The sequence below is a fragment of the Simochromis diagramma genome, unplaced genomic scaffold (genome assembly GCF_900408965.1).
Source record: "Simochromis diagramma unplaced genomic scaffold, fSimDia1.1 OVJJ01000061.1, whole genome shotgun sequence".
Classification (NCBI taxonomy): Eukaryota; Metazoa; Chordata; class Actinopteri; order Cichliformes; family Cichlidae; genus Simochromis; species Simochromis diagramma.
The window spans coordinates 13,582-25,496 of NW_024386945.1; the positions used below are offsets into that span (position 1 = coordinate 13,582).

At 44.1% G+C, this 11,915-nt stretch overlaps 1 protein-coding gene across 1 annotated transcript in view; it reads left to right on the plus strand.

The window, feature by feature from the left end:
- Positions 1-1,406: 1,406 nt before the first annotated feature.
- LOC120737310 (prestalk protein-like) overlaps positions 1,407-11,915 on the plus strand; it is a 60,300-nt gene continuing 49,791 nt past the window's right edge. Inside the window, exons 1-13 of the mRNA XM_040037928.1 lie at positions 1,407-1,436; positions 2,487-2,529; positions 2,796-2,828; positions 3,656-3,733; positions 4,781-4,825; positions 4,916-5,054; positions 5,157-5,260; positions 9,750-9,794; positions 9,882-10,020; positions 10,117-10,220; positions 10,428-10,472; positions 10,561-10,699; positions 10,809-10,912. Coding sequence (XP_039893862.1) covers positions 2,502-2,529; positions 2,796-2,828; positions 3,656-3,733; positions 4,781-4,825; positions 4,916-5,054; positions 5,157-5,260; positions 9,750-9,794; positions 9,882-10,020; positions 10,117-10,220; positions 10,428-10,472; positions 10,561-10,699; positions 10,809-10,912 — 1,003 coding nt within the window. The 5' untranslated portion in view covers positions 1,407-1,436; positions 2,487-2,501. The remainder of the gene's footprint in view (positions 1,437-2,486; positions 2,530-2,795; positions 2,829-3,655; positions 3,734-4,780; positions 4,826-4,915; positions 5,055-5,156; positions 5,261-9,749; positions 9,795-9,881; positions 10,021-10,116; positions 10,221-10,427; positions 10,473-10,560; positions 10,700-10,808; positions 10,913-11,915) is intronic.

An 11,915-nucleotide genomic window follows, 5' to 3' on the forward strand; every position in this document is an offset into this window, starting at 1 on the left:
TCCTGTTTTCATAGGAGAATTTTTGTTGTTCCAGTCAGCTTCCACCTTGGCAGGCCTTTAGCTGACGCCAGTGGGATAGCCGCATTAGTGATCATGGTAGTTGTTTTGGTTAGTGCGAACAAACTGCATCCAGTTTTACAGTTTTGTCTAATGTCCGTCACTGGTCACCAGGTGTCAATTCCCGTTCTTCTTCTCCAAGATCTTATCCATATTGCGTTCAATAAACACAGTCTGAGTACTCACAGCTAGGGATGGGTACCGGTATCCGATGCCATAATGGCACCGGTTCTGACATAAACAGTAGTAACCAGACCGAAAAGCAGCGCACATTTCGGTGCTTTATTTCGGTTCTTTTTTTTTTCCTGAGATGTCATACACTTCAGATTCTAGCTAATCATTTTACGTTTCCAAGGATAGTAGGCAGGCCCAGGCGCGTATGTTCTTTTAGAGCAGAGCTACAGATTAAAAATGCCCAAGTCCAAGTGGTCAAAAGTCTGGCTGTACTTCACAGCTGCATGTACTGCATGTACTTCACAGATGCAAACTCAGCAACCTGCAACAAGTGCTTTAATGTGATACTGTGCAAAGGAGGTAACACCTCGAATCTGATAAAACACCTGGTGACGCATAGCGTCTCGATCGTGGCTCAAGAGTTGGGAGTTCGCCTTGTAATCGGAAGGTTGCCGGTTCGAGCCCCGGCTTGGACAGTCTCGGTCGTTGTGTCCTTGGACAAGACACTTCACCCGTTGCCTACTGGTGGTGGTCAGAGGGCCCGGTGGCGCCAGTGTCCGGCAGCCTCGCCTCTGTCAGTGCGCCCCAGGGTGGCTGTGGCTACAATGTAGCTGCCATCACCAGTGTGTGAATGTGTGTGTGAATGGGTGGATGACTGGATATGTAAAGCGCTTTGGGGTCCTTAGGGACTAGTAAAGCGCTATATAAATACAGGCCATTTACCATAGCGGGTATAATTTAAAGCCAAGAAATGCACCAAACCTACTACAGGTGTGGTGCTTGTTATCGGTACCGGAGTTAGCAACATCCCCCAAGAACCCGAAGAGGAGAGTCCTGGCCCCTAGCCCTGCCAGTGTAGCACAATCGATAACGGATGATGATGGCAGCAGCAGCTTTTCTTCTCTGCGTGAGTAGCTTAATGTTGTTCGTGTGTAATTTACGTTGAGTAGGCTAACCACGTTATTACATTAATGCATGCTACAGTTAAACTATTTACTAGTTAACACCCTTGTTTTCTTAACTAATATTTACTTAGTTGCATCCGGGTATGTCAATGTGTAATTCAATATTTAGTTTCTTTTTATTATAATAACAAATTCCTAACTTGCAGTTGGCGGATGATGTGAACACTCCCAAAAAGGTACTCATAAAGGCTGCGTGTCCCAGATACTGGCTGTGCAGCTTTGCTGGATCGTTCTAACAAGGTAACGCTTAACTTCTTTGTTCGTATCACAGCATAAACAGAATAAATAATTTTCTACTATAATTTGTGTATAATAGTAGAAGATGTGTATAAATGCAATAATTATAGTGCGTGAATTTAAAAATATAGTTGAAACTGCATTTTGTGTGTCATAAAACTGAACATTGAATCATATTCCTTAATAATATTTACATTTAAAACTATTAATCTAATTTTACTTAAAAATTCTCAAAACTGTTACTGTTGTAAATTAGCTATGTGATTATTAGCATATGAGGTTTATTTGTAAAGTTTGTGTCAGGATTTAGTGTTCATCGGAAACAGCAGCTACATTATTTATATGTCGCTTCCCTTTGGTAATATCTGTAGAAAACAGTAAAAAAAAAATCATATTATGGTCTGATAAAACATTATTTTAGATTATAAGATTAGTTCAACTACAGGCATGGGTTAAACACATGAAAGTGACTATGGATGCCCTAACTTCGCTTCCAGTGAGAAATATGTAGAGCTGACTTCTTTCGTATACACATTACTGCGAAAAGAAAAAACTTTGTGTCCTTGGAGTGATGTTGAAAAACAAGTTGATACAATCTTTTAAAAGCATGAAATTGTTTTTGGAATAACCTCCTGAAGTGCTTTCAAGTTCATCCAAAATACCACAATGAGAGTACTAACAGCAACCTATACATTTTTGCCAGTGTAAGTTTTCAGTCAGCTAAGCCACAGAAATCTAAGGAGCTTGGAAAGAAAAACGACTCGACTTGTTTGAGTTTCTTGAGTTTTTCTCGACTCAAACAAATCCAGTCACTTTTCTTTCTAAGCGCCTAAGATTATTCCTTTTCCTTCACGTTTTTATAGTTTTGTTTTTTATGGTTCATATTTTAGTATGGTTACATGTAATCTTTCAATTATTACTTTTTTAAAAAATATTTGTGACGTCTGATAAAGCAAATATTTTCATTTTTGCATTGTGTGTTTGTCTTGCATGCACATAATATTTCTTAGCCAAGCAGTAGAAATACACATGTTCCCTGTTTTATCTGCTCAGCTCTTCACTAACATCATGCTCTCTGGACTCAGCAGGATGTTCTGTGAGTACAACAGACTGATTATTTAAATATAAGAGTTTTTCATAAAGTCAGAGGGAAAGATTAAGTGTCACTCTTCTTAAGCTTTTTATCTTTAAGAGGTACTTGAGATGAGGTGCTTTCTAATCTTCCTTTATAAAAGACTTCAAACTTTTCAAATCTAATTAAATGGGTTATTAATTATTTACAAGTTACTTGTAACAACTTTTAGGTTGGATTTTAAATCATTCAAACTCAATAATAATATTTTTTTCTTTTCTGATTTTCAGTTCTGGGAGTAACATGTTTACTCATGAGTTCAGGTAAATACCCGTTTCAATCACTTTTATCCTAATGTGCCAGTTTTTAACTTTATATTGCCACCTTGATCCGATCTAATAGATTTGCTGAACTTATGCTTTCACTCTGATTACATGGGACCTTTTATTTACATCCTGTCTGTTAATTTTAAACCATGTAAGAAACTCTGAGTGTAAACACAAGCATCAAGCTGTTACGTGAAATTGCGCAGGAAGCTGCCTGTGTTAACTGTGACTATCACCAATAAACGTGGCCGTGTTTCCTGAATCAACAGCAGGCCTTACCTCCTTTGTCGCTGGATTCTGATACCAAGTACTAATACTGATAACGATTTGCAGCTGATGGATCCTGTCCTGATTTAAGACGTGAATCTGTCATCAGATTCACGTCTTTAATGTTTTTTAATTACAACCAAATGATGTGATTGGGTGTCAACTTGTATTCTGTGAAATGTGCCACACAAATAACTGACAGTAAATGACAGTTAACACAAGATGGTTATTATGCTCATGTCATACGCTGTGTGGCAGGCAGGATGTAGGACCCAAATGCAGGACTCGCAGACATGAAAGGATGAACCGAAAACGGCAGATGTATTGCAGTGTTGCAAAAACATAACCAAAAGCGCTTTTCTACTGTAAAGCACTTTGGGTTTTCAGTTACTATATATAACATTTATTTACTATTGTGTAAGTAAATAGGTGGATTGTTTATTTGGATATTTATTTGCTTAAAAAAGGCAGGAACTACTAAACTATTAAATTGTGACTATAAAATTAGCAATACAGCACTTATTAATACAGCAAAGACTCATTATTTTAAATTTCAGGCTATACCAGAGCTGAGACCACCGTGTCCCCACAAAGAAAGCCCCCCTGTGACAGCCAGATCTGCCGCTTGAGCCACGGTAAGAAAAGCATACTCTGTATATGAAAGATGTACAGACCTCCTGGGTTAGAAAAGTGGAGCTAATATGGAAGTGCCTTAAGCCAGCAAAAGAAGTCCATGTTGCTTGAGGAGGAGTCTAAGCAGAGATGCTCAGACGTTGGGTCCAAATTTGTGCTCGTAAGTTCAAACACACACACAGCCAGGGAAGTTGAGTGCAGAGTTTGACAAACACAAATCTTTTTTACACACATACAAATTCTCATCTATAGATACACAAACATAAAAATTTTCACATATTTTGGTTCACAAGGTTACAAAACCCAGTTCACAAGTACACATTTGATTTACAAGTACAAAATATTACTGACCAAAGTTTGAGCCCATACCAGCAGAGTTCACACAACTGTAGACACTGCATTAATCCCTGTGTCAACTACTTCTCCGCTTTTCCCTCACTTGGAAACAAGACCCAGAGTTACTTAAACTCCTCCTACTAGGGGTAACCTGTCCCATTGAACCAATCAGTCAAAAAGGCAACGCCCATAATAATGGAAAATTTATGCTTTCATTAAGCGTTTAAACTGGTCTGTTAAAAAAAAAAAATTAACCTCACACATATAATTGTTTTAAAAAATTGTTATTTAAAAAAACAGTAATAGAGACCAAAACAGTTTTACTTCTGCTGCCATGTAAAGGTGGACCTTTTATTATGGCAGTGACTCACTGTGGGAGACTCCGGTGGATGTTCAGGGAACTGCAGGTTTTAGGATTTTAGCACTGGCTTCAACTTTTAAGGTTAAACTTTCTTTCTTTTTTTTGTTTTGTTTTGTTTTGTTTTGTTTTGTTTTGTTCATCACCTCTGTCCAAATAACAAAAAATAATAAATTTAATCTACTAATAAATACTGATGTTAGTATTTCAATGACAGATGTTAGTCTGTGCCATTGAGCTCCACTGTTAGCACTGAACTCTTAAAATCACATTTTTAAGTGTTATGTCACTTCTTTTTTGTCAGAGAAATTCAAAAAATTGCTGGAAATTAAACAATTTATGTCTCTTCTTTTAGTCCAGAGTGTAACATGCGAAGGATTTCAGGCAAACCTGCAGTGTGGTGAGGGTTATTTTTTGTTGGTTTGTCTTTTTATTTTTGAATTAATTTGTTTGAAATGCAAACATGGTTATAGTTTAATGTCTCCCTCAGGTGAAGGGCAGGTTTTAGTCATCCACGGAGCTAATTATGGACGCCGTGACAAAACCACATGCTCTGCTGGACGTCCGGCCTCTCAGCTCCAAGTTGTCCAGTGCTCAAGTCAGACGAGCACCAATGTTGTAGCTGAAAGGTACAGATTGGCTGTCTTTGTTTAGTTTTACTTTTTTTTCCAGATTACACAATGTGCAGTATGTTAAACATCTGCTGACTCACTTTTTATCTGCATTCAAAGCTGTAATGGGAAGAACAGCTGTACTATCTCAGCGAGCAACTCTGTGTTTGGAGACCCCTGTGGTGGCACCTACAAGTACCTGGAGGTGGATTATACTTGTCAGTGTAAGTACCTCAAACAGTAGTGCACATACAACTCCAAAAAAATGCTAGCAAACAATATATTCAGAAGAACCATCAACTTTAATTTCATCCAGTGGAGTCAAACCTCTGTACCTTAAACGGTAACGTACACATGCTAGCGACCAAAGGACCATTCTTTTTGATTTCACTTAGTGCATAAATACACATTTCGATTTAATTTTTGGATTTCAAGATTGTGCTCCAGAATCAAACTCAACTTTATTCCACTTTTAAAAGCTAAAAGGTGAACAATCAAAAATTTCAAAATGTGAGGTGGAAAACACAAAATCAAATCCAAACCAAGAAGGAAAACGTTGCAAAACTTACAAATTAAATCTGTGATCATGAAATAATATTTAGTGTGAGAATAAAGAAATTATTTTACTGCTACAATGTAGCCTTCTGTCATGGTCCTGGGCCATGTTGGCCCAGTATTCTTGGTTCCTTGTATTTTCGCTCCTTATTTAGGCCATGTTTTCTGAGGTGTCCTGTTGTGGTGTTCCCTAAGTGTTTTCCCTTTGTGGCTCTTACCCCCTGTGCGCCCCTCTGTGTATTTATGAGCTCTCGTCTCTCTTTGTGTTTATTCCATGTTTCCCCCAGCCTGTTATGTCTGTGTTCTCCCCGTGCTCTCTCTCCTCCTGTCTGAACCTCTGTGTACTTCCTGTTTTACTTTGACAGTCTCTCGTCAGTATGCGTCATGTTGTGTTCACTCCTGCCCTGTCTCGTTATGTTTATCAGTGTCACCTGTGTTCCCCACCTGTGTGTAATCTCCCTGTGTTCTCTGACTGTATTTAAGTTATGTCTTCTGTTATGGTAGTTGCTGGTTCATCTGTGTTGTTTCCCCTCGGTCTCCCTGCGTCTCTTCATGTGTATTTCCCGGGATCTCCCTGCACCGTCATTCCTGGTTTGTGTTGTTAGTTTACCCAGTTTAGGTTTTCGGTTTCATGTTCACACCCCGTTGCTGTTTGTACCCACTGCTGTAAATAAACACACACCTGCACCAGAGCTGCTGCATTTTGGGTCCTATTTCATATTCCACACGGCTTGCCCCGGCAAACCGTGACAGTACGAACCAGCCACCATGGACCCAGCGGCAGTCAATCCGTCCGAGGAGCTCCAGGATGACATCGGCTACAATGTGGAGATCCTCCTCGGGCTGTGGCTGGAGAATCCTCCGTACGAGCTTCGCCGCGCCATGGAAGGTCGGCTTCAACGGCTCTTTTCCGGCCTGCCATGGCTATTAAATTCACTTCCTCCGACCATGCAGGCTTTTCTCCGGTACACACCCCACCTTCTCTCAGCCACTCCTGCCTCGCTGCCCGACTCGCCGGATGCGATCATGCCCGGCCCGTCGGAGCCGTCTGCGGGGAGGAAACGCCGATCGCGCCGCAAGCGCGCCACCCCACGGCCGGACGTTCGGACTTCTGATTCGCCGGCTGTGGTGAGTGAGGACTGTTTTCCATTTGCGGACTGTATGACTGTTCATTCAGGGGCGGTGTTCTGTGCGGCAGATGACTTTGTGAACAGCATATCACCTACCCCGCAGCCTCTCTCAGCTCGGTTAGCTCCCCCGCAGCCTCTCTCAGCCCAGTTAGCTCCCCCACAGCCACTCTCAGCCCAGTTAGCTCCCCCGCAGCCACTATCAGCCCAGTTAGCTCCCCCGCAGCCACTCTCAGCTCAGTTAGCTCCCCCTTCAGTTCAGTCTCCAGTGTCACCCTCAGTTCAGTCTCCAGTGTCACCCTCAGTTCAGTCTCCAGTGCCACCCTCAGTTCAGTCTCCAGTGCCGCCTGTAGCGCAGGCCCCTGTATCCCCAGTGCCGCCTGTAGCGCAGGCCCCTGTATCCCCGGTTTCACTCATTCACTCCATGCAGGGAGAGAGTCTAATTTCGCCTCGAGGTGCTTTTCACGGTTCAGCCGCCATCGGCACAGTTTGCCGCTCCAGGGCTTCCCCAGAGGCTAGGTCTCAGTCCCCAGCTGATTCTGGACCCCTGAAGTCTATGCAGCCACCTGAGAACTGCACCATGTCAGCGTTGCCTGGGCAGAGCCAGTGCTCAGTGCATCGCCAGTTGCCTTCGTGTTTGCCAGAGGACTCCATGACTGCTGGCTTAGTGGTGACTTCTGCTGGAGGGTCCGAGGGACCGCTCCGGCCTTCGTCTCTAGTCTCCGCTGGAGGGTCCGAGGGACCGCTCCGGCCTTCGTCTCCTGTCTCCGCTGGAGGGCCCGAGGGACCGCTCCGGCCTTCGTCTCATGTCTCCGCTGGAGGGCCCGAGGAGCCCGTCCGGCCTTCTGCCTCGTCAGCTGGAGGGCCCGAGGAGCCCGTCCAGCCTTCTGCCTCGTCAGCTGGAGGGCCCGAGGAGCCCGTCCGGCCTTCTGCCTCGTCAGCTGGAGGGCCCGAGGAGCCCGTCCGGCCTTCTGCCTCGTCAGCTGGAGGGCCCGAGGAGCCCGTCCAGCCTTCTGCCTCATCCTCGCCTGCTGCAGCATCATCAGAGTCTTCGTCCTCGTCTGGTCCAGCTTCATCAGAGTCTTCGTCCTCGTCTGGTCCAGCCTCATCAGAGTCTTCGTCCTCGTCTGGTCCAGCCTCTGCCTGTGCTTCTGCTACGCCTGGTCCAGCCTCTGCCTGTGCTTCAGCGTCGCCTGGTCCAGCCTCTGCCTGTGCTTCAGCGTCGCCTGGTCCGGTGCCCTCCAATCCTCGGCCGGTACGCCTGACACTTGGGAGCCGCCGCTGCCTTCCGCGCGGCCGGCCCCCTGAACTGCTCCGTCGTCTCCTTCGCCGCCGCCACTGCCTTCCGCGCGGTCGGCCCCCGGATCGCCATCGCCTGAATCACCGGCCGCTTTCTGGGCCACCAGCTGGACGTCACCGCCGTCGGGGTCGGCCCCCTGAACTGCTCCATGGTCTCCTTCGTCGCCGCCGTTGCCTTCCGCACGGCCGGCCCCCGGACCCTCTTCGCCTGAGTGGCTGCCGTTGCCGTCCGCACGGCCGGCCCCCCGAACTGTGTCCACGTCGCCGCCGTTGCCGTCCGCACGGCCGGCCCCCTGAACTCTTTTGTCTTGGACTCCTATGCTGTCGGCCCCCTGGGCCTCTCTGTGTTGGGCTCCTTTTTCTTGGGCTGTGGTGTGTTTCGTTTCATTGGTTTTCTTGGGTTGGGTCTCGTGTTTTGTTTTTCCTTTTTGTCTTTTGGCCTTCTGGTGCTCCTGTTTTGTTTTGCCTCGAGCCCTCCGTCCTGGACCCCCGCCGCCCGCCCTGGTCGGGTTGTTTTCTGTTTTTTCTGGCTGTTTTTTTTGTTGGGCTGTCTGGGGCCAGCCTTTGAGGGGGGGGTACTGTCATGGTCCTGGGCCATGTTGGCCCAGTATTCTTGGTTCCTTGTATTTTCGCTCCTTATTTAGGCCATGTTTTCTGAGGTGTCCTGTTGTGGTGTTCCCTAAGTGTTTTCCCTTTGTGGCTCTTACCCCCTGTGTACCCCTCTGTGTATTTATGAGCTCTCGTCTCTCTTTGTGTTTATTCCATGTTTCCCCCAGCCTGTTATGTCTGTGTTCTCCCCGTGCTCTCTCTCCTCCTGTCTGAACCTCTGTGTACTTCCTGCATACTGACAGTCTCTCGTCAGTATGCGTCATGTTGTGTTCACTCCTGCCCTGTCTTGTTATGTTTATCAGTGTCACCTGTGTTCCCCACCTGTGTGTAATCTCCCTGTGTTCTCTGAGTGTATTTAAGTTATGTCTTCTGTTATGGTAGTTGCTGGTTCGTCTGTGTTGTTTCCCCTCGGTCTCCCTGCGTCTCTTCATGTGTATTTCCCCGGATCTCCCTGCACCGTCATTCCTGGTTTGTGTTGTTAGTTTACCCAGTTTAGGTTTTCGGTTTCATGTTCACACCCCGTTGCTGTTTGTACCCACTGCTGTAAATAAACACACACCTGCACCAGAGCTGCCGCATTTTGGGTCCTATTTCATGTTCCACACGGCTTGCCCCGGCAAACCGTGACACCTTCATCATTAATATTGCATTAAAATGTTTATCAAAGCTACTGGCATCATATTAACCTTTTTATTACAGGTGCAGCTATAATCATTGTATACACACATTTTATGTTGCGCTCATTAAAAGAGTTGATGCTCGGTTTATTTAAGGTCTTAAGCTTCGGTGGGCGCGATGTCCCAGCCGATCTATTATGTAAGTGACTTGGACCAATGGAAGGTTAAAACAGCATTCACACTTACAGACATATATGATTTAAACATAGGCCAGGCCAGGAATTCATTTAGCTTCTAACTGCATTTCAGCTTGCCTAGTAACAAGTGACAGAAGAACAGTCAAGAAAGTGTAAAGCCCCCAGGGACTATTCGGAGAATGAGTTTAATTACCATGTATGGAAGAATGATTAGAAAGAGAAACGTCTCTGTCTATTTTAGCTATTTTTCTCCACATTAATTTTTTAAAGTTTGTGATTTAATGAATGTGATTTACGCTTTTCTCTCAGTCCAGACTGTAACATGTGAAGAATCTGAGGCAAAGCTTCAGTGTGGTGAGGTTTTCTTTTTTGCAACTTATTGAATTCATTTCATTGAAATGCAAACTTGTTTATAGTTTAACGCTGTGATCTCGTCCTCAGGGAAAGGGCAGATTTTAGTCATTCACAGAGCTGATTATGGACGCCATGACCAAACCACGTGCTCTAACTTACAATCTCACTGTAGGCTCCAAAATGTCCAGTGCTCAAGTCCAGAGAGCATTGAAGTAATAGCTGCAAGGTACAGATGGTTACTGTCTTTTTTCACCTTTTAATTTTCTCCCAGATATGCAGTATGTCAAACTTCTGCTGACTCACTTTTTATCTGCATTCAAAGCTGTAATGGGAAAAACAGCTGTAATATCTCAGCGAGCAACTCTGTGTTTGGAAACCCCTGTTTTGGCACCTCCAAGTACCTGGAGGTGGATTATACTTGTCAGTGTAAGTACCTTATTACAGAGGAAAACAAATATAATAAAATCATACTACGTTTTTATTTTATTCAAAGACAGATTGCAGGATGCAGAAACGATGAAACAGGAGGAAAAGGATGCAAAAGAGTTCAACTTACGAATTAAATCATGAACTAATAATCAGTCTGCACATGAATTATTACACTTTCTAATGTGTTTTGTGTTTTTCTCTCAGTCCAGAGTGCAACATGTGAAGGATCTCAGGCAAACCTTCAGTGTGGTGAGGTTTTCTTTTTTGTAACTTTGTTGAATTTCATTTATTGAAATGTAAACATGGTTATTGTTTAATGCTATGATCCCTTCCTCAGAAAAAGGACATGTTTTAGTTATCCACGGAGCTGATTATGGACGCCATGACAAAACCACATGCTCTGCTGGACGTCCGGCCTCTCAGCTCCAAAATGTCCAGTGCTCAAGTCAGACGAGCACCAGTGTTGTAGCTGAAAGGTACAGATTGACTGTCTTTGTTTAGTTTTACTCTTTTTTCTGTTACCAGGCTACACAATGTGCAGTGTGTTAGACCCTTTGCTGACTCACTTTCTATCTACATTCAAAGCTGTAATGGGAAAAACAGCTGTACTATCTCAGCGAGCAACTCTGTATTTGGAGACCCCTGTGGTGGCACCTACAAGTACCTGGAGGTGGTTTATACTTGTCAGTGTAAGTACCTTAAACCAGGGGTGTCTAGCTCCAAACCTCAAGGGCCGGTGTCCTGCAGGTTTTGGACATCACCCAGGGTCAACACACCCAGTGTAAGTGCCTTAAACAGTAATGTACATACAACTCCAAAATGATTCTGCTAGCCTCCAAAGCAGTCTCAGGGACCATCCTCGTTGATTTCACTGAGTGGGGTCAAACCTCTGTGTCTGAGGCTTTATAATGGACATTCAGATCACGATAACCAATAGGACAGATTCTTTCTTATACTTTTTTACTTTTTTACAAAGAGATTTTGGAGAATTCACAGCTAGTACTTCTTGTTCAAAATGTCAGTGTATTGTGTTGAGAAGCTGAAGTTGAACTTCGGGCTAAGTTACCCTTTGTATACCAAGGTTTTGCTGCAAAATCAAACTAAACTTTATTTGAACTTTAAAAGTTTAAAGAAGAACAAAGAAAAAACAAAAAAATGTGGAAATGCAAAAGAAATGGAAATAAAATATGGCATTGGACAGAAAAATGGGTTAAAGGGGAATTGGACACCCCTGAGCAACAAGACATGGGTGCATGTAATTAACACAGCTGAGGACAACCAAACAGTAGCATATCAAAACCCAAATAAAGACATAACTAAAAAAGGCAATGAGCAACCAGTACTAAATCAAGGAGACATTGAAACATGAAAATAAAAACTGAAAATGGACTTGAATGGAGAAATTAATGGAGAACAGAGTAAGGGAAGGTTATAAGAGTGTGGAGAAAAAGCAGAGAGGAAGGCAGCAAAACTTGAACTTCAAGATATTAAAGAAAAGTTTACTTTAAGTAGCGGCTTGCTGGTACCCACTTCGCTCCTGTATCATTGTCATTTATCCTGTTGTTCCTCTCTGCACACCTGGGCCCTGGGCTTTACTCAGCGTTTTTTCTTTTTTTTATCCCCCCCCCAGATCCCACTGCCCGTTTTTCCCCCGGACCAGCGCCCTGCTACCCGGCTTTCTTTCTGGCGTCT